Below are 23,655 nucleotides of genomic sequence, written 5' to 3'. Positions count from 1 at the left end.
AGCTCGAAATGAAGCAGCAGAATTTTGCAGTGCATTAGAATTATTTAATTGTCGGCACAGTCATCCTTGACTTATCCATAAAACTGGCTCTTGCTGCCTCTTGTGCTTAAATCCTCCACATAGRGACAATAAACAAGTGCGAGATTTGATACTAGTTTTTGAGGAAAGGAACAAGTAAGGAAGTAGCATCGCAAGAAACATAATAAATTTCACAATTATGGGAAAACAGGAAAAGTTGTGACAAACAAYTGATGTATATATTTGTTTATTTATGCAATAGCAGTAGCCACTTTTAATTTCTTATGAATGGTTATGACTGTTTTTGTCATTAATTGCTCATTTATGACAGTATGCTAAAACTAGTCAAATTCTATAGGCAATTTTTGGTTTTGGAGTGTTTAGTAACGGCCCCCATCAGACCAGCACTTTACTTTCCTCTGACTACTTCGCCCCTTTAAGCTTCAGCAGCTAAGCACAACCTTCTGTCATGTACCCTCAGAGGCTCCTCAGAGAGTCATAGCAAATTACTTTACTCTAATAAACCTTCCACTAACTCAGGTTAAATTAAATAGAAGAAGAGCTGGGTGGTTGGTGTACGAACCCAGTCCTGAAGATATAAATGAATCACCTGCTGAATGCTGAGGTTTGCCTTTGCCACCAAACTGGCTTCGATTTGGCAAAGGTTGTGATGTTATTCAGATTGAAATCTAGATTAGTCAAAATCAGCCTTCCTGTTGTTAGATCTATGCATGCTCATGTCATAATGGGAAATTATCCATCCATCCATCCATCCATCCATTTTCTTACACCCTTGACCCTCAGTGGGGTCGGGAAGGGTGCTGGTGCCTATCTCCAGCTAGCGTACCAGGCGAGAGGTGGGGTCACCCTGGACAGGTCGCCAGTCTGTCGCAGGGCAACACAGAGACACACAGGACAAACAACCATGCACACACACACTCACACCTAGTGACAATTTGGAGAGGCCAATTAACCTGACAGTCATGTTTTTGGACTGTGGGAGGAAACCAGAGTACCCAGAGAAAACCCGCGCATGCACAGGGAGAACATGCAAACTCCATGCAGAAAGACCGGGGCCGGGAATYGAACCCAGAACCTTCTTGCTGCAAGGCAACAGCTCTACCAACTGTGCCACTGTGCAGCCCAATGGGAAATTAAAGAGAAGCAAAAATAAAAAAACAAAAAATAAATAAATTTAGCAGAGCCTCTAAAATAAACAACTGTGTTTGAGATGAGTATTTCTACATATTCAGCAGCAGACTTGAGGGAATGAAAGAATTGGAATAGCAATTAGTTTCTTTCATGGCTGGAGTGCAATGCTAGCCTGAGGGTAATGGGAATAATTCCTCCAAGACCTAAAGGTCAAGTGGCTGAAATTTTTCTTTGCTTTCTCAGCGACCTGTTTGTCCAAAAAATATACAGTCCCTCTGACAGTAATTGATCTGGCTGATCTTTTGGGTTGAAATTGATGCTTCCATCAAGCAACGAATGCTCAAGCAATGTGAAATTTGGCACATTTAAAGAACAAGCCAACAATTCAAGTTCAAATCATTGTTTTTCAAGGCATTTAACTATTTTTGTGGCTCAACACAGTTCCCTATTGCTGAGCTGTTCTCTGCTATCAGGGAGTAATACCATGTCAATGAATTGTTAGAAATAACACATTTATAACAGAAGTACATTTGAACAGATCCCATCTTTCGTTCCTCTCAAGTAATTTCCATTTCTGACGCCACTTTTGGTAGGTTCTGACCTATACAGGCTGTGACTGTTCTGCTTTAATTATAGAGATGCTATGACTCACCTCTCAAAGTTTAACCTATGTCAAATTGGTTCATATCAGTCATTAAACCACCCACATACAGACAGCTGTCCAATTAATGTGTTTTAGGTCTGCTTTTAGTGCTCAAAATATTATTGCTAAGCTTTTAAAAAAGAAAAAAAATAGCTTGGGGCAAGCAACTGTGAAGTTATTGAACAAATTGGCAAAAGTTTTATTGTGTTTTTAAAGAAGAGTACTGCAGAGAACAGACATGGTTAAAATGTTTAAATATTTACTTTTGTTTATCACAAATAACAATGCTAAAACAACACATTTTCAATAAATTACAAATGAAAACGCAATTAATACAAAACAAGTAACAAGTGGTTGTCTTGCTAATGGTTCTTTTCTAAAAATTCTTTTTTTTTTGTATTATGTTTCAACTAATCTGTAGCAGCATGTTTTGTCATTGCAGTGTAATTTGATGTATTTCTCCCTATAAATGAAGTGAATTCACTGATGAGAAAATGTAGAGTCTGTTTTGTGTGACTATTTAATTCTACACCGTTGGCAMGATTTTGTGAACAAGCAATATTCACACACATACATTTGTAGGGATTTAAAAAAATCCCTACAAATGTAGGAAAGGAATATAAAATACATAAAAGGTTTTAAAATTGCAAAAACAAATCAGACCATTCAATGGAAACATAAGACCTAATCTATCTGCGCATATTATTTAAATATAAAACACAACGCACCTTCTGTGGRATCATGACAGACTTAACATACGATGTCGTAAAAGTTCTGCTCTAAATCGTGACTCCCTGCTTTTCTGGCTCGGGTATGAATGGGGGGCGTGGCCATGCGTAAATGAATGGAACACATCAGCGCAATCGTCACGCAGTCGTCGTCGCGGAAGGATATTTTACACAGAAGGTGCTGCTCCGGGATGTAGAACAGGGAAAACCCTTACGGTGTAGGAATACACAGGAGCTACATTTCGTTTTTAGCAGGTGCACAACGTAGATAATGTCAGTAATGAGAAGCGAGTGATAAGCAWATGATATGTTTTTTTMCCCCCRTATTCAATAACAGAACGTATTTTGAGCATAACCCGGATCCCTATCTTTTCTCCAGGAACAATGCCACGGTAAGTAAAGTGAATCGGCTGTTACGTTGTATGCAACTAGCATAAAGCTAAATGTAGCATGTTTGGCTAGCATCTGGAGTCTCCGAGAGTACGTAAGATTGCCATTATTTGAATTATTTTGAATTCTATAGATGGGGAAAGTGAGCGTTTTTACTACAACAATGGTTTCATTTGGTCTTTTACATCTGCGGACAAATGTCAACGCGGATAAAATATGTTGCATAGGAAAATGTAGTACATTGTTATCGGCTGCACCTGACGTCAGCTGTGGCTTGACGTAACGGTAATTTATCAGCTGACAAACTACATTAAAACCACAACAATAAACAACAGCGGTGAGTGCTTGCACTGTCTGTTTCATCTGGATCTTGCATATGAGGTGGGTCTCTTATCGCTTAGATGTCAGTATTCTAGTATGATACTTTTTAGGAGCTAAAAAAAAAAAAGACGCACGCTTCAGAGATATTAATCAGCAGATTAATATCTTTGCTTTCTGTAAATGAGTGACTTCACAATGCGCTTTTGATTTGATCACGATCTTGAGGGAAATGGCAAACAGCAGCATTGTGTGACACGTGTCTTAATGAGGAAAAATGAGTCACCGGTGTTTGGGTCACTATGAGGAACAACTGGAGGCGGTGTTCGGAATCGCAGTGGTGGTTTTTGCTCGGCATGGTTTCAGGGCGACACACAACTCTTTGATCAGCGTGAGTTTACAGTGCCGCTGTTAAAAAGCTGTTGTTCTCGGCTGTGCTAATTGAAAACCAGGATGTTGGTCGTTGCTGCTGGTGTGGCAAAGTGTTTGTCTACTTTCTGCAAACATAGCAGAGCAAAGCCACACCTATCGAAGCTGAGCTGTTCTTGTGTTTGCTGTAGTAAGTGATGCAGCTTCAGACGATGGCAAGTCATAGTTTTCCTTCTTTGAGAGAAGATGGCTTTTGAGCTAGACAATAAATRGTTGCTTTTCAACCCAGTCAGTGTTCCTTAGTGCTGACTGTAATCAGAAATAAATAATGCTAAATCTACACAAATCTACACGGTGTACTTGAAACTTTCTTTTCAGCATATGAATTACTGTTTGTTCCAGATAAGCATGTGGCACGATGTGTTTTTCAAAGTTAAAACTCGATTAAAAATACCAGAGTTACAGCAGTGGTAGACAAACTAACATTTAGGAAATTGTTCCCTATTTGATTTTGGTTCATAGAAGCAAAGGAAACACCTGAATATAGTGGCTCTCTTTGTCACTGTGCAGAATATTCTTTGTTTTTGCCATTCTGGTATTCACAGAGTGGAATCTGGAGCATATCTAAAACCACTATTAACCTGCAGTTTTTAGTAGTTTGGGTTATCTCCTCAGGTAGCCAAATTGCAGTCGACGTCTTAACAGACTAGTGAGGTGTAGTAGCTTTCCTTCTGCAATGATGTCCTCATTGCAGTATTTACCAATATTATTGGCACCACAACATTTTCTTATGTCCTGCAGCCCTAGCATGATACTATGTCTTGTGGAAATATCAAAAGGACAAGACATATGTTAATATACTTCTGGTTAGCCCATTTGGACTATGAAATTAGCGATGAATGCAGTAAGACAACTGTGAATTGTTTACAGCCAAGTCTTTCTTTGTTATGAGAGGTTAAGTTATGTGTGTAAATGGCTTTCTTTGTGCAACAGTTTGCAGGAAGCGTTTTACAAAGTTCACTGGCATGTGATTAAATCGGTAATGTTGTAAGGAAGTGTCTACACTTCTCTTATCCCCTAGAGTTGCACACAGAGCTTCCCTGAAAGTACTTGGCCATCCTCCCAACCTCAAATTGATTCATCATCTCTAAGTCTTAAATCCCCCTCCAAATGCTGTGGGCCGGCTGCTAGAATGACTCATTCTTCCACGGGGTTTGCATAGTGGTGAACGTCTTCTACAGGTTACGTTTTTGAATGTTGCTTCTTTAGTTTTTGCTTGGATTCAAAATGACGTTCCTTCACAAAGCTGTTCAATCGAAATAGGAAAGGAATTTATTTTCCCATAACGGTAAAATGCTTGGGGTGGATTGACATGATTTCAAGTTTGTTGATGTAAAAGACTCATGGTAAGCAACTTTTGGCACAGAAAACTGTATTTTGCAGTAGTGTATTTGATATGCGCATTTTCTATTTTTACAGTTTTTTTTTTTTTTTTTTGGGTTCTTGTTAAATTTCAAATGTGCAATAATGGACTGTTTCATATTCAAATTCATTCAGGTTTTCCAATAGGAGCATCGGTGCAAAACCAAAGCCACTATGAATTGTCCTTGACTCATACTAATGTAGAAATTATTCAAGTAGTGAACATAAATAAAAATTCTAATGATACCAACTGAAAAAGCATGTCTAACTTTGGCAAACAAGTCGCACGTTCACAGAAATGAATTTTATTGTATCTGAGTTGATGCGTTAAATAAGCCTTTGGTAAGCGCAACACTTAATTTACAAAATGAAAACTGCCATGATATCTTTTTTTTTTTTTATCTTTTATGGGGTTATTTTCCCTTCTTTTTAATGGAGAGTTCCAGAAATTTATAAGAAATAGGGATGCAAGTTTGCAGTTGAGTTGATTAATCTCATTGACTACAATTGATAATCCTCAGTTTTCATAAAAAAGCACAACTTTTCTCTTGCATCAACAGAGACTTTCTGTATGAAGTCTGTTTTTTTGTATGATATGCAAAATTAAAAAAATAAGCATGTTATATTTTAATATTTCTTGTGTGTCAACTGTATTAAGTACTGACTGAATCATTTTCTCACGCATTATTAAATGTAGATATGTGTATAAAACATAACATGAACCTATTCCTCCAGGTTGCTGAATAGGACAGAAATAGTCAAGATGTCAGCAGATTTGAATTGGCTGCACATGATCTGACTGTAAGGATTTGTCTAAACTAACAATTAGTTTTTGTAGTTTTGATTCTACTGCAGCGTCCTGTAGCATTAAAAACTATTGATTTTTGGCAACATGTTTTATCTTGTGTGGAAATGCTCTTGCACTCGTTTATTGTCTAATTTTTGATAACTTTTTTTATTTTGTGCTGTTAAAAATACGCAAAAAATGAATTTGCAATCCGTTTTCTTCCGCAGTTGTTCCACAGACTGACACTCACCTGATGTCTCTTCTCTGGATGGTTCTTTGTCTCTCTCTGTGACCTCAGTTAATCGACAAAATGTCTGGTAATTAGTTCCAGCAATTTTTTAAATAATGAATTTATTGAATGCATTGGTCTATACTAGCCTTCTTACTTCATTGTGTCAAAGGATGTTTCTCACGTTGACTTATTTTTTTTTCCCCTCACTGTGTTAGGTACTTACACACCAGCACCTGGCGGATCTTTTTCTGCCCTTACCCCAAGCATGTGGCCTCAAGATATTTTGGCCAAATATCATCAAGTGAGAATCTGATTTAATTTTAGGCACTGAAATGGGTTGATTAAATTATTTTCAACAAGATAGCATTACAAGCGAGGACGTGTCCAAAATATGTTTAATGCTAGATCAGTTACTTGTTTTAGCAACTGAAGCCAAAATGATGGTCCCGGTATAAGTAGTTTCTTATTGTAAGACGAGAGATGATGACTAAAGTGAAAAACGTAAAGTATACCATAATTTTCACTTAAACAGATATGTTTGTGGACAGTGTTTTGATAGTATTGTGGTTTAATTTGCACATTTTGAGTTCTTTTACACAAAGCATAATAGATTTTTCAGAGGGAATCTGTGAGGATTAACAAATCGCTTCCCTGTGAATCTGTTCCGGTTCAGCAGTTCTCAGTCCGATTCGGTTTTGTTTTGAAGAAACGACTGGCAAAAATGCAAAGAGTAATTCAAATGATGTGTTACTATATGGTATTTTTCTTCCATTAAATGATTTATGGAGTTTATTGTAGTAAAATAAACTGTTTATTTGTTGAAGAATGTAATCTTTGTCTGTTGTTCTGACGCATCTTGTATAAGTCATGCCTAATAAGAAATGTGTTACTATGTCATCTCTACAGAAAGATCCTGCAGAGCAGCCTGAACAACAGTATGATGAGTTTGGCTTCAGGATAGATATGGAAGGTATTTTCACACATAAAACACAACCGCTAGCATTTTTCCTTTAATCCTCTTTTTATAAACTTAACTGGTAAAATTCCCCACATATAAACGAAGAAGAATGACATCTTTGTATCTCAGTACAAAGACAACACATACCGAGTTCATGTGATCGCAGAGTCATTTTTCACCAATTCTTTTTCTCATCCTAATAGATGAAAGCATGTTTTGTGCTGCCTTTAGCACCATGTTTAACCGTCAGTGTTGCAGCTGCAGCACTGTGTTAGTACAGACGGTGCTTTTTGTCAGTTACTGATTGCTCAAAGTTAATGCAATTTCTCTAAATGTTTCCAAGCCGTCCGTATTCTTTTACTGTTACCAGAACAATACTGGTGCTGCTTTTTCTTACTTTAATTACCTATTTTTATCAGTGCTGAATTCTTATTTTACGGGGAAACCTATTTATCAGTATCGTTACGGTTGCCTTTCACAGCACTAGTGTGTCTCATTACGTGCTCTGAGATTTTGTTGTATAGCTTTTTCATATTTGGTGAATATCTGCTGCAATTTTGTTTTGAAATACTTTTTTATTTTATGTCTGAATCATTTTATTTACAAAAGTACTTCCTAGTGTTAACATAACTGGAAAGGCTAGCCTCGCTAAATTTTGACATTTTCCTCTCCTTTAAGATGATGGAGAGCCCAAGATCAGGTTGGGCACAGAGGGTTCACCCCAGCGTGAAGACCCCCAGCAGCGGCTTCGCTGGCAAGCCCACTTGGAGTTCACCCATAACCACACGGTGGGGGATCTGACCTGGGATCTCATCGATCCCGTCCTTCCTCAGTCGGAGCGTCTGCGTTCTTTGGTCCTTGGTGGGATACCTCACAGCATGAGACCCCAGGTAGACATGTTTGCTGATTTGACTAAACATGGAACAGAAAGAGCTTTTCCTATTCTTAATGGTGTCAGTTTTAATGCCAATAACTAACCTCAACGTTTCTCTTTTCTTTCTTAAATTATTTAGTTATGGATGCGTCTGTCTGGAGCACTGCAAAAGAAGAGGACCTCAGAGATTTCCTACAAAGAAATTGTCAAGAATAGCTCTAATGATGACACCAGCACAGCTAAGCAGGTAAAATCTCCAACAGTATTTAAGTTCACTGTATGCATCACACCCTAAGCTATGGTTAATTTGATTTATATCATTATGAATTACTCTTTCTGTTTGTAAATCATGTTTTTGTTGATGAAGAAAAATGTTGGAATATAAATGTATAAGTTGGGTATTATTTAAAATGATAAACTCTGCCTTCCAGATAGAAAAGGATCTGTTGCGGACCATGCCAACCAATGCATGTTTCAGCACTCTGAACAGCGTGGGAGTCCCAAGACTGAGGCGGGTACTGAGAGGTCTGGCTTGGCTCTACCCAGATATCGGGTACTGTCAGGGCACTGGCATGGTGAGAACATAGAATATTACTTCCTTAACTGCACTTTTACACAATTTATTTATTTTTTTCATTTTTAGTTTTTGGCCTCTTTGTTAGACTGTGATTTCATTTCATAAATGTTCATCCAGGTCATTTCCTGCCTGCTGCTCTTCCTGGAGGAGGAGGACGCTCTGTGGATGATGTGTGCTTTGATCGAAGACCTCCTTCCTCCGTCCTACTTCTCCTCCACACTCCTGGGGGTCCAAACCGATCAGAGGGTTCTGCGGCAGCTCACCGTTCAGTACCTCCCTGCCCTGGACCGCCTCCTCCAAGAGCATGACATAGGTTAAAAACTGAAGATGAATTCTATATTTGGTTTATTGTCTTTCGTATTAGGTGTAGTGTTTGGCGAGTTTACGCTGCGCTCGTCTTTCTTTTACATGCAGAGTTGTCGCTGATCACATTGCACTGGTTCCTGACGTCATTTGCCAGTGTGGTGGACATCCGTCTGCTTCTGAGGATCTGGGATCTGTTGTTTTATCAGGGCTCGGTGGTGCTCTTCCAGATCACACTGGGCATGCTCAAAATTAAGGTAAGAACGCTACACCTGTCTCAGTCTCAACAGGCTGATGCAGTCAAACACCCCCCGCCCCCCCTGCCCCCCAAATTAGAAAAACATTGTGTGCATAGCTGGAACTCTTTCCAAGTTTTCTCACCAACCTGTAAAATGAGTTTACATTATTAAGCATTATTCTTACTGAATTTTACTTTGACTCTAGGAGGAAGAGCTCGTAGCGTCAGAAAACTCTGCGTCCATTTTTAACACTCTGTCAGACCTGCCAAGTCAGTTAAAAGACGGGCCTGCAGTTCTTGGAGAGGCTATGCGGATAGCTGGGACGCTATCCCAGGAAACTTTGGAGGCTCATCGTCACAAGCACCTGGCCTATATTCTTAACGAACAGGCGCAGCTCAACAATGGAAACAATTCCACACTCGGTACCAATCTCAACAAGGTTTGTTGTACGCTGACACCTGCCTGATTGTCAGGCATGTTGACCGTCTGATTAAGGTCTTTCTGTTTTTTGTGAATATTTAGGTGGTGAGGAGACAGTCCCTGCGCAGGAAATCCACACTGACCTCTCTGCTGTTTGGGGAGGATGAAGCCGATGCCCTGAAATCCAAAAACATCAAACAGACAGAGTTGGTTGCTGCTCTAAGGGAGGCTATAACTCGTACTGCGGAGCACTTCCACTGTCTTGACCCACGGCATTCCAGCACTGTAGGTCCAAATGTTGCTTTGCACTTATAAGCTTTGACTTTGTCGTTGTAACACCCTGTGTTAAGAACCCCATCACTCTTTGTCGTCTCCTCTCCAGGATCTGACACCAGACTACTCCATGGAGAGCCACCAGAGAGACCACGAAAACTTTCTCGTGGTGTCTCGTAACAGACGGAGACGAGCAAAGGCTTTGCTGGATTTCGAACGTCATGACGACGATGAATTGGGCTTCAGGAAGAATGACATCATCACCGTGAGTTGCACTAAGACGCTCACTACCGTGTACGATGTATAAACTCAGCTTTTGCACTTACTCCCCCTCATCTTTCTGTGTTAGATCATTTCACAAAAAGATGAGCACTGTTGGGTCGGCGAGCTCAACGGCCTGAGAGGTGTGTGCTCTTTATTACTTCATCATTAAACATTACGTTGCTAATTTGTTTTCACATCCATTATTTATTTTCTCCCTCGTGTGATAGGTTGGTTTCCAGCCAAGTTTGTGGAAATTCTGGATGAAAGAAGTAAGGAGGTAAGCTATCGGATGCCCGTCCGCAATATGCACACAGCTTTGGACATCTGTTCCTTTGCATATTCTACCAACTGGTGCACCTGCCTGTGTCCAGTACTCATTAGCAGGTGACGACTCTGTGACGGAGGCAGTGACTGACCTGGTCAGAGGAACCCTGTGTCCTGCCCTGAAGGCCATCTTTCAGCATGGATTAAAAAAGCCCTCTATACTTGGAGGACCTTGCCACCCATGGTTATTCATAGAGGAGGTAGTTTTGTTTTTTTATTATTATGGCCTCATAAATGAAATGGCTTTTGTCAGGTTCAAAATAGAAATGCATTATTCTACCTAATGTGCTTTTCCTCAGGCAGCTAGTAGGGAGGTGGAGAGAGACTTCAATTCTGTCTACTCTAGACTTGTGCTTTGTAAAACATACAGGTAAATGCAATCTTTTTTTGTTTTCATTTTTGGATAAATCGATCTATACTAAATGAATATTTTTCCAACAGAAAAACCCAGCCTTTTTATGTGATGCACCCTCCAGCATAACCTTCTTACTACATCTTTTTATGCTAAGAAGTATTTGAAGTATTTATTGTCATGTTGTAAAATTATTCAAATTAAATTCATTTAGATATTCACAGAATCATAATGCGATTAAAACTGAATGAATGTAAATTTATTTGAGCGTGGCTTACATGTTGACAAACGTAAGGAGCCAGTAAGTCAAAAGTTAGGCTACAAACGGGCAACGATTGCAGCACAGAGTCTGTATCTGCAGCTTCTACACTCTGCTGCTGCGGTTGTTAGGAAACTTATAGAGCATCCAGACCTACATTTATAATTCAGTACCAGAGATCACTTCTGAAAAACATCTATACAATGGTTCACTGGCCAGGAATCAGACACCCCATTTGTCATGTTTGTTTTGAAATGGCACAGACACACACATTGCTGTGGACTATAGTGAGAGAGAGGGACACACTGCACATACATCACTGCAAAGGAAAGTTGCAACTACTGTTAAAAACTGTAAGAAACTTAAAAAGATGAAGTTTTAAACATGGTTTGTCAACTGAATATAGTGATGGATTTTTAAAGTCTGTAAATCATTGCATCAGTAAAACAACATTCCTGATTTTTACTTACTAATTTGCAGTTGCAACATTGTCAAGGGTCCTGCCCTTCTTTGCATACTGAGTGTAATATGTAACAGGAGTGTGTCGGAATATTAATTTGTCATCCCACTTGTTATGGATGCATCAAGTCACCGTCTCTGTTGTTTACTAGGTTAGATGAAGATGGAAAAGTGCTGACACCTGAGGAGTTGCTGTACAGAGTGAGTGTACAAAACGGTCCAAATAAATTATTTTATTTTAATCTAACGAAGAAGCAGTTTTTTCTATTTGTCTGTTTTTCACCGTAACTGATGTCTATATTGTATTAAAAGTAAACCTGTCTGGTTTTTTTTCTAGGCAGTGCAGGCTGTAAACATGAGCCATGACTCTGTACACGCTCAGATGGATGTCAAGTTCAGATCTCTCGTGTGTGTTGGCCTGAAGTGAGTTTTCTCACAAACACACACGTTTACCAAAGGTTTCACATATCAACTTCAAGAAATGTAGATAATACTTGGTTCCTAACTTTGCATCTGTCTCTCTAGTGAACAGGTTCTCCATCTGTGGTTGGAGGTGTTGTGCTCCAGCATGGCTGCTGTAGAAAAATGGTATCATCTGTGGTCCTTCCTGCGCAGTCCTGGTTGGGTGCAGATCAAGTGTGAGCTCAGGTATTAAGACGGGCGACAGGAAACCAAAATATTAAATAAAAACTGTATGTGTAATAAGCTTATGCCTCTGCCCACACTTTTTCACTCTGTAATTTGCATGTTTGTCATGCAATATAAGCGTTAATTTGCTTGCGTACGTACATTTGTTGGACAGATTGTCATACTTGACAAAAATTAATATTGTTAAATATGCTATTTTCAATTTACTTTGCTTCTAAAACTCCTGGAAAGGCAGCATTGCTTGAGTTTTAATTGAACTCTCCCCTCTGTAAGAGGAAGTTTTGCACCAGTTAAAATACTGTTCAGCGTGTGGATAATGGAGTAAAACCTTCAAAAGGGAAACTTATTGACACTACAAGGCCATGGTGTTGAAATAAAACATACTTCTGTTTCTGCATCCTCAGGGTCCTGTCAAAATTTGCCTTCAGTCTTTCTCAAGACAGTGAGCTCCCTGAAAAGAAAGTGGTGAGTAGAAGACATGGTGATAACATGGCAGCAAAATCAATCTAATTGTCAGAACAGCCTGTTGCGTTGAGGAGAGACAACCTTGATGATGTCGTACCATTTCAGAAATCTGCTATTCTGAAAGCAGAAGTTGTGGATGTGCTGGTTCAGCATCACCTCTTTAGTTGGGATCTCTAGGTAACCTGAGTGAGACTGCGGTTGCTGTAAAAATGACTAAGATTAGTTATTAGTTGAAGCCAATTCACAGTTTCTGCTGCAAACACAAAACCTCCCACACTGACTCAACAGTGCCCCTTTATTTCAGCTTCAGGTTTTATCCCAAACCACTCATGCCCTTTAGACTTTCTCATCGTCAGAATAATCTGCCAGATAAAACATAAGAAATTTATATATTTTGAAGAAATGTGCATTTCTGCAGATCTTCATAAGCATACACAGTCAAACCCCCAACATCACCCTAAACGTTTCCTTAACTTCATCCAGAGTTGCAGATACCATGAATTGATACTAAAACAGCTTTTTTAATATCTCATGTTCAAATATTTCTGTGGAAATCTACAACTAACCCTCTTCCTTTTTCCCCCCCTCATCATAATTTGAGTTTTATCTTCCTCCCTCCCCTTTTAGTAGTTAAAATTAGAATTGCACAACGCATATTTTTTGTAAAACTACAAAAGGGGGCAAAAAAAAGCAAACACTGATATTCCTAATAACGCCAAAAAGCATTCACGCCGTTTCAACTTCAGATTTTGATACTTTACAAACACAAACCTGAAAACTACTTTCCTTTTGTCTGTATCTTAATTGTTTTGTGTTTTTACGTCGTCTTTTAGGAGAAAGAGCAGAAGCCACTGAAAGAAGGAGTGCAGGATATGCTGGTGAAACATCACCTCTTTAGCTGGGACATTGACGGCTGAGTGCACAGCAGAACATCTGATTTACCCTGTGTGCTGCATCTTCGTATTATGCTGGTGTAGATTCTCGGCCATTCAGGACATAACAATCCAAAGTTGTTGAGCAGAGAGCAACTGGACTTCTTTGTTTTTTACCTTTCACCAAATGACGTCTTCAGTTGTCAAGATGGTTGGAAGCAACAGGCTCATAAGTGGTAGTCAGAGGAATCTCTCATTGCTTCCAAACTTGCTTAGAAGTGAAGAAGCTTTTTTGGCAGGGGGGTGGAGGGGGACGATTTTTAAGAAACTAAAGAAATCCAGTTGCTTTCTACTGCACACTAGGGATTGAATCTTGGTGTTTCTGATGTATTTTCAGCTAATTGCAATCCATACCTTGGATAATTCTTTGTTGAAGTGGCACAGCCACTTCAGATGTGTTCTCACCCTGAGAGTCATGGGCACTAAATGCACCAAAGTAATGACTGAAACCCCAGTAATGTCCACTTGGTTTGTAAAGACTAAAGTTCGGTGCATACTTTATTTTTTATTTCTGTCCCGTTTTCAATGTTTTGCCCCCAGAGTTAAAAAATATGTCTAGAAGCTGAACATTCCTGTCGTACAGAATAACCTGTACTGCTATGCTGTATTATTTCATGAACACTACTTTGTGCATGAATTGTAAGTGCACATTCAACACTATTTTAACATGATCCTCAGTTCTTCATCCTGCTGTAAACTCGTATATTTTAGGACCAAAAAAAAAGGAACATTCCTAACCATGGGGCTGTAAAGATATAGACTATTTTTGCGAAGAATGTTACTTTCCTCAACTCTCTGAAATTCATTCCATGTCATGTTGCACATGCCAAGAAAAGCCTTTCAGATGGTGATCATGAACTGTGTGTCTGCTACCATGATGGGGGTAGTAAAAATGCACTTATCGTGCATTTAATGTGTAGAAAGTAGCTACTTTTTGTGTTGCATCAATATGTGTTACATTAAAACATCTATATGATCAAAATGTTGATGGTTTTTATTTCTCTGTAGCAACAGTTTTTGACTACTTTAATTTGTAAAACTATTAAGAGAACTGCTTCTTACTGCACGTAAAAAATTGAATTGATTGCTGAAAATGTCAACTTGATTATTGCCATAGAATAGTGCATAACCGTAGCTTGAACACTATAAACTAGAGGTCTACCCAGAGATGTTAACATTTCCATATTTAAATGCACAGAAGAAACATCAAAGCTTAAACTCTGGGGGGAAATATGTCTGGTTTAAGTTTTAAAGATAAAATAAGCAGTTATAACTCTTGAAGTACTCAACGTCTTGAGTACTTCAAGTTCAGAAAAGGTTTCGCCTACTTTTGAACATTTTCATCTGTAATGAAAATGATACACACTTGGAAAGCAGGACTGCTGAAAAGTTTTTTTTAATTTGTTTCTTTCTGCAGAAAAATGTCTGAAATTGTCACAAGCAGCAACAGGCCATAACACATGGAGTAATAGATTTACAGGTAAAGCATTATAATCATTAGCAACTGCTTTATTGAGAAATGTGCCATCTGTGTATTAATGCCATTAATATAAGGTTACCACCAGTTTAAAGCATGACTGACACTACTGAATCTAACGGTGCGAGTGAGATTAAATATAGTCCAACCATCTAACGGTAAACCTGCGTGTGCAGCAAATAAATAACTAGGTTAAATTAATGCCACAGCTTATTCCTTATAGCTTAAGTTTTGGATCATTGTTTGCCCTGTGCTACATTCATTTGCAATTTGCATACAATTTGTACAAACTCACGTTTCCAATTTTTTACAATTTACATTTTCAGTATAAATAGCCCGACACAATTTGTTGTAAATACACAGAGAATGCAGGAGGGAGTTTTAAATTATAGCTGCACTTACTGAAACTGGTCTCCTTTGCTTTCTCCAGCCAAAGCACTGACTCCACTGACTCCTTGAAACTTCAATACCTCCTCATCCCGAGTGAGACTGGCCTCTACTGCTCTCCTAAAAACAAAACTTTTCCAACCGGTGAAGGCAGCTGACAATAAAACATGTAACTGAGGCAGTCTCTCTCTCTCTCTCTCTCTCTCTCTCTCTCTCTCTCTTTTTTCAGTACAAAAACAAAGATATGAACTGGTGTGAAGAGGCAAGGTTTAAGACAATCTCGCTCCAAACATGTCTATCTAATTGGTTTGTGGAATGACACTTGGTGAAATTAAAGAGGGAGGTTTCCAACAAAAAATAAAAATTAAAGACGACAATTCAGCTGTTTCCTGTTGCTGTGGAGGACGGCGCTGCCATTGAGTTGGTGCTGCTATTTTGGCCTTTTCCTTTGTGTCTTTGGCCACCCCTTCTCCTTCCACCTCCCCCAGACTTTGGCTACAAAAGGAGAGAAAATGAAAAACCCTTTGTTAGGTAGCACACATTATGTACTTTAAATAGTAACACAAGGCTGTGAATGGATCCCATTGCTGGGCTTTTTAATTCAGCTGTCTGTTGGGCTTCCATTGTTCTCGTTCATACACATTTTACCTTGTTCTCTTTGTTGCCCTCTTTTATTTGAGGGTCACCATCTCCCTCCCCCTTTGGATTCAGCCACGCAAGCAAAGAAGAGTGTAAAGTATAAAGAAGTGATGCAATGTGGCAAAATTTGAGTTTGGGATGAAGCAAAATAAAGATTTGACATTGATTAAATTAATAAAAAGATGAATTGGGGACAACAAAAAAAAAAGGAAGACAAAGATGTTAGAATTGATCACTGATCTCCAAGAAGTGGAAGAAAACACCGTAACCTCTGGAAGATTCGAACAATTCGGAGTGTCTATAGATCTGCGTTGACTCACCGGCTGCGACGTGCTTGAGCCAGCCGGCTGTGCTATCGTTGCTGCATCATCGCTGGTCGCCATGGTGCCGTCCTCTTTTCTGAGTGGCACCTTTTTCGTAGACTGCATTTTGATTTGTGGAGGTTTGGAGTTTGATGGCATGTTATTAGTGGAGTGCAACAGCTGTAAAAGAATTATGAGGAAATAATTCAACTTGAAAACTTGATTTTTGCTTTGTACACTAAAACGAAACCAACGCTGCAGCGTCCACGCAACCTTTCTACCTTAGTGATGGTTCCCACAGCCTTGGTGCGACCCTCTCTGAACACCAGCCGCTGGTCACAGTGAAGGTACTCTGGGGTTTTGATGAAGCGGAAATGAACTGAAGCCTTGTCCCCTGTCCTTAAGCAGTCTCTATTCATGGACAAGATGGTGGCGGTCTGTCGTATACTCCCACAGTGGACTGATTGTTGCATGAGGAACAGAATAGGCAGCAGTTAGACGAATTAATCTGTGTTTTGTCTTTAGCACTAAATTAACTCCACTGCTTTGCAACAGCATTTACATGACTTTACCTTTTTCCACATTTTGTCATGTCAGAGCCATAAGATTCAATGCATTTTTGTGGTATTTTACATAAAGGGAATAATAAAGTAGTCCATGATTGTGAAGTACAATCTGGTTTAATCTGAACAGTTTCTAATTTCACATAGGTGCCATATTTCTCACAGCTTATGAAGAACTTTAGAAAGACTTCTTATGCCGATTTTTTTCATTTTTATTATTATGTTGTTGCAATACATTGCAAGGGATTTTATTTAGTGGTGTCAGAGTAATGAGAGCAGAAAACAAAGTATCAAACTTGACCTGTATGTTGAAGAAATTCACAAAACTTCCTAATTTTCCCCCCCACATAACAATAATGTACTTTGTGCTAGATCATGAAACTTGAGGCTGTTGGATGACAAATATCTCTCAGTGCTGCTGTTACCCACCCATTGCCTGGTATCTGGGGGATATCGTTGTGGGATGATGCAAAACCAGGATTTCAGCCTCAAACTCCCAAGTTGCCTGGGGGTTTAGCTTTGGCGACACCATCACCATGCCTTTTCTTATAGACGAACGCTTGATCTTTAGAAGAAAGTGGTAAAAGAAGAAGAGAAACAGAACCTTACTCAAACACCTTCGACGCAAAATGCACACAGCGTAAAACAAACTTCTTCTTCCAGAAGTGGAGCAGGTTTTCTTCCCCACCTTTTTTAAAGCAAACGAGGCGGTCTGACCGCCTCTGACCTCCTTCACAGGCATTCGTTTGCGGTGGATTGACTTAACAGCAATGGGAATGAAGCTTCCAAGAGGATCTGGGCCCAGTAGCATGGTGTCATTCAGACGTATGAGCCCCCGTAAGGTAGTTCCTGAAACTACAGTTCCCACTCCCTGGAAGGAAAACCAGGACAAGCAGGACTTTAGCGAGAACTCAAACTAAACTAGGTCAAATTTGCTTAATTTTGCATTGTCCAGCAATTGAAGTCAGACAGTGCTCAGTGTACCGGAACAGAGTAGGTATCATCTATCTGAAACTCAGCAGGCTGGTCGTCTCTGTACGATGTTCTGGAGGAGAGCAGGTTGAGAAACATCTTTAGCAGGTCCATGTTCTCCCCAGTGACGTTGGAAATCTGAAAAATGGGGCACATCCTGGCCAGAAATCCACACACACATACACACACAGGTTACAAATAAGCAGCTTAGTCCTAACTATAAATTTCGAGTTGCACATAGAGACTCTGTACCTCTCTGAACTGAAGTTTGAAGCTGCGACTATCACATCATCTTTGTTCTGCACAAGGACTGGAATCTTCCTGCAGCCAGGAGACTTGAGTAACCTCTGSAGTAACTTCAAGGTCTCTGTCAGATGGAAACACTCTCACATTTACTTTTTGTTTATGGAATTCAAATGTCTTCTAACTATGGTTACATCAGCACAATGTTTCTTAAATTCACTAGTTATGACATAGCTGAAAGCTAACCTTGTAAGATGTTGGCCGGACACATGTCTATTTTGGTTACCACCACAAAGACGGGCACATTCAGAGCTAAAGCCAGGCCAAGATGTTCTTTGGTCATCCCAACGATACCAGCGTTACTGCCAACCTGATGAAACAGAAAAAAAAATAAAAAATTGGTGTTTTGTTCCCAGTTAAACGAATCTATATCTAGGGGTGTGAGAATTCTTGTTAAATGGCGTTTTAACTAAAACTCTGAGGTGTGAGACGTTTAACTGAAGTCCTACAAGGGGTGCGAGGTTTAATGTTTTTATCTTTTTTAACCTTTTTTCTTTGTCTTTAAAAAAAATTCTCTGTCTTTCTAACTGTTTATTCACTGTCACATGCTGTTTTTATTTTATTTTATGTAAAGCACTTTGAAATGCCTTGCTGCTGAAATGTGCTATACAAATAAAATTTGATTGATTGATTGATTGATTGTTTTTTTTTCTTTTAATTCTGTATGTATATCAGTCTCATTTCACACTTGAAAAACTAGTAAGTCATCCACATAGGAAATCTAAACACTAAATTTGTTATAGCTAAATTATATATATTATATTATATTGTATTAAAATAGGCAAAACCAAAATGTTTTAAGGGGAAGAAATTTCCTTCACACAAACTTTCTGACCATGAGCATGCAGAAGTCCGGAAGGTGTCCAGTCATCCCAAACACGGTGGTCTTGAGGTATTTCTCATGGCCAGCTAAGTCTATAAAGGTAATGACTTTAGAGGACTTCTCACAGATCTTGGTCCAGTCCAGGCTCCCTCCGTGACTGTCGGGCTTGTTCACAACCTGGCCACAGACAGACAGGATATTGTTGTGTGTAAAAAAAAGAAAGAAAAAAAAAGTGTAACAAAACACAAAGATCAGATTAAAAGTCACAATTTGGTACATTTCTGGCTACTTCCAATCAAGAGAATTTTTACTTACTTTATTTGGGAGTGAAAAAATATTTTTTTCTACATTTTTGAATATACATGTATGGTAAGTTGTAAACTTTCAAAAAGTGGCAAGCAGGGAACTGGCAGAAGATTTGGTTTGATTTGTTCTCCAACCGACAAAGAATACCGTATTACCCGCACTATAAGGCACATCGGATTATAAGGTGCATAGAATAGACGCTACAGTAGAGCCTGGAGTTACGCTATGCATCCACTAGATGGAGCTGCACTAAACGGAATGTCAACAAAACAGTCCGACTCTGGTTGGCAAGGAGAGCCGTCCGCGACTGGGCTGGGGCGTGGCTGGACGATGGTCACCCTTCTCAGTTCGYGCACAGCATGTTCGTGGAGAACCTGGTGCTAAATGACCTGCAGACGACCTGATTCTAGACGGTCGGTAGGTAGATAGATCACTCAAACTTTATTAATGGATTACAAACCAGCGTTCTGACAACTATCCCAGCATGCACCGCACGCTTCTTCTTCTTCTAGGGGCGAAAATGAAGTTGGCGGCTGCTTACCGTAGTTGCTAGACCTCTTGTGGCTCAATATTGGTCCATCTATAAGGCGCACCAGATTATAAGGCGCACCGTCGGCTTTTCAGGAAATTGAAGGTTTTTAGGTGCGCCTTATAGTGCGGAAAATACGGTAAGCAGGATGAGATTAATGTCTGGCTAGATCTATAATACAACGATAAAAACACTTGAAAATAGACTTCTTGAAAATACTTTGCTTATATCTTTGTAGATATCCCACATACAGATATTAAAGCAACATCTAGGCTCAAGAACTGCTACATATAACTGATTTTTCTTAAGTACTGGTGATGTTTACATTCATTATGAAGTACCAAGTGAGTCATTGATTGCAGTGTAGATTGAGCTGAGCTTTGGTTTGTTCCACCTTTCATTCTCCATTGACACTTTAGCACGATAAAGGTCACAATGTTCCCAAAGAGCAGACCTTAGTGATACGTGGGAGTCATGTCTGTTCTGTTCTAGTGTAGCTGCTTGTAGTAGCATGACGAACCTACTCTACGTACCAGGTGCATAGAGTCACGCGCTTGGTATCGCGCGTGAGCATTCTGCCTTCTCTACTGTATTTCTTCAATACGCTCTGAACTGACGCCTTCTATCTAGCCCTCACCTGACCCTCCTGGTCGAAGCCCAGGATGTCGTTGCCCACGCTGCTGGTCCTGCCGCTTTCCATCTCATGTTTGTGCCTGAAAAGTTTCTGCCGGGCAAATCCCCTGCCGTTGTCCAGCTCGCCATGCGTCAACACTCCCAGCAGAGTGCTCTTGCCGGCGTCCACGTTCCCCACAACCGCAACTCTGGAGGGGACGCAAAAGCACTAGAGAAGCTTTAGAAACGCCTGACAATTGAACACCGGCTCAACCCCTCTAACCCTGGGGACAATGATTCTAAATGCTGGCTGTCCAAATACTGACCTGACCTCCAGGAAGTCCAGCTCACCCACACGCCTCCGAATCAGGTAGTCCACCACCATCCCAGCAGCCTCGGTGCGCTCTCTGAGAGGGATGAGGTCAGTGTCCAGCTGCTCACACATTGAGTGTATTGTGGCAACGGAGGCTTCCATGTCTTTCTCATCCAGACCCCAGTCACCGCCATCTATCCAAGTAACACAGCCGTTTTATAGACACCAGAGATTTGGGGAAGTCTAACTGAGAGAATAGCAGCGTGCTTCTCACCGGAACCCATTCCAACCACATAGATGGTTTCCCCACAGCCGTCCTCCATCCTGTCCCGAAGCTGTCGGAGTAACGAATCATACTGCTCCCCGTTTGGGCTTACAAGCGCCAGCTGTTGGGGTTCAAGGAATGAGAGGAAACAAAGACAAAAAAAATTACTGATTATTAATAAGTGCATCTGGGATTTATTCATGTTTGAGATTTGTTCCATCCCCACATACCTTCAGCGGAGAAGGTATGTGGGGATGGAACAGCCAAAGCTGCGTTTTTACATATAAGATCCCAGGTGCCACTCTTCCCACGAAGTCCTTCAGCCGCACATTTACACAGTATGGCTGATATCGACGCGGAGTCTTCAACTCTTTCAAGTCGCGCTACAGTAATAGCTGGTTTGGATTGCTAACAGGAGTAAATATCTAGTATTAAGATGTTTGCCTTTTTTATCTTTAGAAATCTTAGGATTCACTAAAGTCCTCCTATGTGTTACAATGTAGTACACATTATATATATACTGTAGTACATAGAGTATTTTTTTAAAAAGTAATTTTCTTTTGAAATATTTACTTTTAGAAACCAATCATGATTGTACACTGTCATCAGGATTATCTTTGCATTATTGTTCCTGATAAACTAAAGAGTATGCATTGTATTACTGTAGCGGCAATTATACAACTCCCCAAAGACTAAGATCTTATGTGACAGTGCAATAATTTATGTGCATTTCAATAACTGTTGTATGTGCTCTAAAGTCAGCAGAAATATGGTTCTGTGATGCAACCCGGTGCAATCTTTGCATTATGACATTACACCTTTGTAATGTGCAATCTGATGCTTCCAGGAAATACCTTGATTGCTCTCTCTCTCCCTCTTACAGTCAAACAATCAGAATTACATCATGTCAAATCGTCTGTTCATTTCAAGCGAATGGGTACTAAATATGAGCTTCATAATTCATCGTTCCACAACACGAGCATGTTGCTGATGAATATCTTCAGAACAAACCCGCTAAATGCTGTTTTGCTATATATAAGGTGTTGATACTTAAAGCTAGTGGACAGTCAACACTTTAGGTAATGGGCAAGCAATTTAACTATCCAAAATAATCTGGTGTTATTATTTGTGTAACATATGGTAAAAATGTGCCTCGAAGCGCAACTAATGCCACCGATCTCTTGGCTTACGCGCTCATGCATCAGCTGGAGCTAATGTTAGCCACATGGCTAACTATTTGAATAAACGTCAGCAGAAACTGCACCAAACCCAGCATATTCCAGCACAAGCTCTGAGCCCTTACTTTCAAACGTAATGCTTAACCTATGCATCTCCGTGCAATACGCGACAGTAACAAAGTAATAATCACATGCAGCACTCATATTTTCATTCATTCATTCAGTCGTGTTAGCTTAGCAGCGCTACACCCAGGCCTAGAGTTACCTTGCTGCTGCAATCTATCCTTCGATCCTCGGGTTTGCCATTGGTCATGTCCTCGTCCTCGAAGCACTCGTCGCCGTCCTCTTCCCCACATCCTCCCCGGTCCGGAGCAAATATACTAGCGGGAACTAAAGCGTCAGCCAGAGCTCCAGAGCCCGGTGTTATTCCTGGCTCATGCTCTGCTGCTAATGATGCCATTTCGATGCCAACTCTGTAGTATTAAATTCTAGACTGTGCAAACTGTTGTGACGACGGCTAGCTTATCGAACCGATGGCTCTCTACACACAAGGGTTTTTAAACTCGCATTCACTAGACCGAGAATAACCAAACTAAAATTCACCAAAGCTCATATTAGTGAAGATGGTAGCATGCTGGTTAAATGTCAGAGGTTTGTAGCGAAACGTTTTTTCTAAATAATGGCAATAGCCACAACCTCATGAATAATAATACAGGCGGCGTAAGTGGGTGTGTAGTTTTCAGTTGTGTTCGCAAATAGAGTGGCGGTCGTCTAAATATACGAGCAGGAGACCAATAGGAATGAGGGGGATTGTTCATATAATTAAAGGTAAACCCAGCCCGCCAGAAGGCAACGGGAGTTCTACAAGTAATGTAATAACCCTGTAACATTTCTTGAAAACAGGTTTGGTCACAGAAGCGGAACGACATTTAATTCTAAAGTTACATGGTTTTAAAAATGTTACATTTCGGACAAAAAATAAATAAATAAATCAATAAAACAAAACAAAACAAAAATAAAAAGTGGATGTGACTGGTGGTTTCGCTGAAGGCCGAGCGTCTCTGTTTCTGTATTGATCACAGTTGAAGTTGGTGATGATCTGCACAGCTCAATAAAGGTGATTTAGTTCAGAAACTTTTAAACGACAAGAAGTTCGTGGTTTCCATTTAAGCTGTTGACTTATGTTTGCAAAAAAAAATAAATAAATAAATAAAATAATCAAAGATAAAGAAATATTTATTTTACAAAACTTTATTGTAAAGTTTGTGTTTTAAATAAGCAATTTATGAATAAACTTATATTATTTAAAGACGGATCAAAAGACACAGATCTATGGATATTGAAGAGTGTTAATAATTTAATGGTGCACTTAAATAATTATTACATAAGTTATTTATTGCCATTTGACACACACATTTGGGAATAAATAACTTTTGTAATTTGTAATAATTATTTACATTATATATATATATATATATATATATATATATATATTTGACCCCAAGATTACAAGCCACTAACCTGCTTCTCTATCCTCAGTGGTTCTGGTCCGTTGGTGGTGGTCGTCTGTTCCATACTCA

General features: G+C 39.7%; 2 protein-coding genes across 4 annotated transcripts; one reads left to right on the top strand and one right to left on the bottom strand.

Moving 5' to 3' along the window:
• The first annotated feature begins 2,696 nt into the window (after positions 1-2,696).
• Positions 2,697-14,388, top strand: sgsm3 (small G protein signaling modulator 3). 2 transcript variants are annotated; one of them, XM_008415796.2, is made up of 21 exons: positions 2,697-2,933; positions 6,055-6,144; positions 6,275-6,360; positions 6,966-7,029; positions 7,696-7,907; positions 8,031-8,138; positions 8,323-8,466; positions 8,586-8,781; positions 8,883-9,028; positions 9,216-9,449; positions 9,533-9,715; positions 9,813-9,968; positions 10,053-10,107; positions 10,195-10,244; positions 10,339-10,491; positions 10,591-10,661; positions 11,514-11,562; positions 11,699-11,784; positions 11,887-12,009; positions 12,414-12,474; positions 13,308-14,388. In XM_008415796.2, the coding sequence occupies exons 2-21, from the start codon at positions 6,138-6,140 to the stop codon at positions 13,389-13,391; spliced, it is 2,268 nt and encodes a 755-aa protein (XP_008414018.1). In that variant the 5' UTR covers positions 2,697-2,933; positions 6,055-6,137; the 3' UTR covers positions 13,392-14,388. The 2 variants fall into 2 exon arrangements, with proteins under 2 accessions (XP_008414018.1, XP_008414021.1); XM_008415799.2 differs by lacking the exon at positions 2,697-2,933 and adding an exon at positions 4,548-5,024.
• A 398-nt stretch (positions 14,389-14,786) lies between these two features.
• gtpbp1 (GTP binding protein 1) lies at positions 14,787-22,812 on the bottom strand. 2 transcript variants are annotated; one of them, XM_008415794.2, is made up of 14 exons: positions 22,341-22,812; positions 20,907-21,018; positions 20,646-20,826; positions 20,345-20,528; positions 18,885-19,049; positions 18,236-18,359; positions 17,999-18,113; positions 17,759-17,903; positions 17,463-17,645; positions 17,204-17,339; positions 16,493-16,671; positions 16,230-16,391; positions 15,919-15,969; positions 14,787-15,765 (listed from the first exon to the last, which is right to left on the bottom strand). In XM_008415794.2, the coding sequence occupies exons 1-14, from the start codon at positions 22,533-22,535 to the stop codon at positions 15,649-15,651; spliced, it is 2,049 nt and encodes a 682-aa protein (XP_008414016.1). In that variant the 5' UTR covers positions 22,536-22,812; the 3' UTR covers positions 14,787-15,648. The 2 variants fall into 2 exon arrangements, with proteins under 2 accessions (XP_008414016.1, XP_008414017.1); XM_008415795.2 differs by lacking the exon at positions 15,919-15,969.
• Between the last annotated feature and the right edge of the window lie 843 nt (positions 22,813-23,655).

The sequence above is a fragment of the Poecilia reticulata genome, linkage group LG8 (genome assembly GCF_000633615.1).
Source record: "Poecilia reticulata strain Guanapo linkage group LG8, Guppy_female_1.0+MT, whole genome shotgun sequence".
Lineage (NCBI taxonomy): Eukaryota > Metazoa > Chordata > Actinopteri > Cyprinodontiformes > Poeciliidae > Poecilia > Poecilia reticulata.
The sequence above is the reverse complement of the archived record's forward strand: the minus strand, read 5'-3'. Positions and strand labels throughout refer to the sequence as shown.

Bases quoted from the DNA above. Each gene is read 5' to 3' on its own strand.
- sgsm3 (XM_008415796.2), top strand. The intron at 8,139-8,322 runs GTAAAATCTCCA...TCTGCCTTCCAG, and splicing joins ACACCAGCACAGCTAAGCAG to ATAGAAAAGGATCTGTTGCG. The intron at 9,969-10,052 runs GTGAGTTGCACT...TTTCTGTGTTAG, and splicing joins GGAAGAATGACATCATCACC to ATCATTTCACAAAAAGATGA.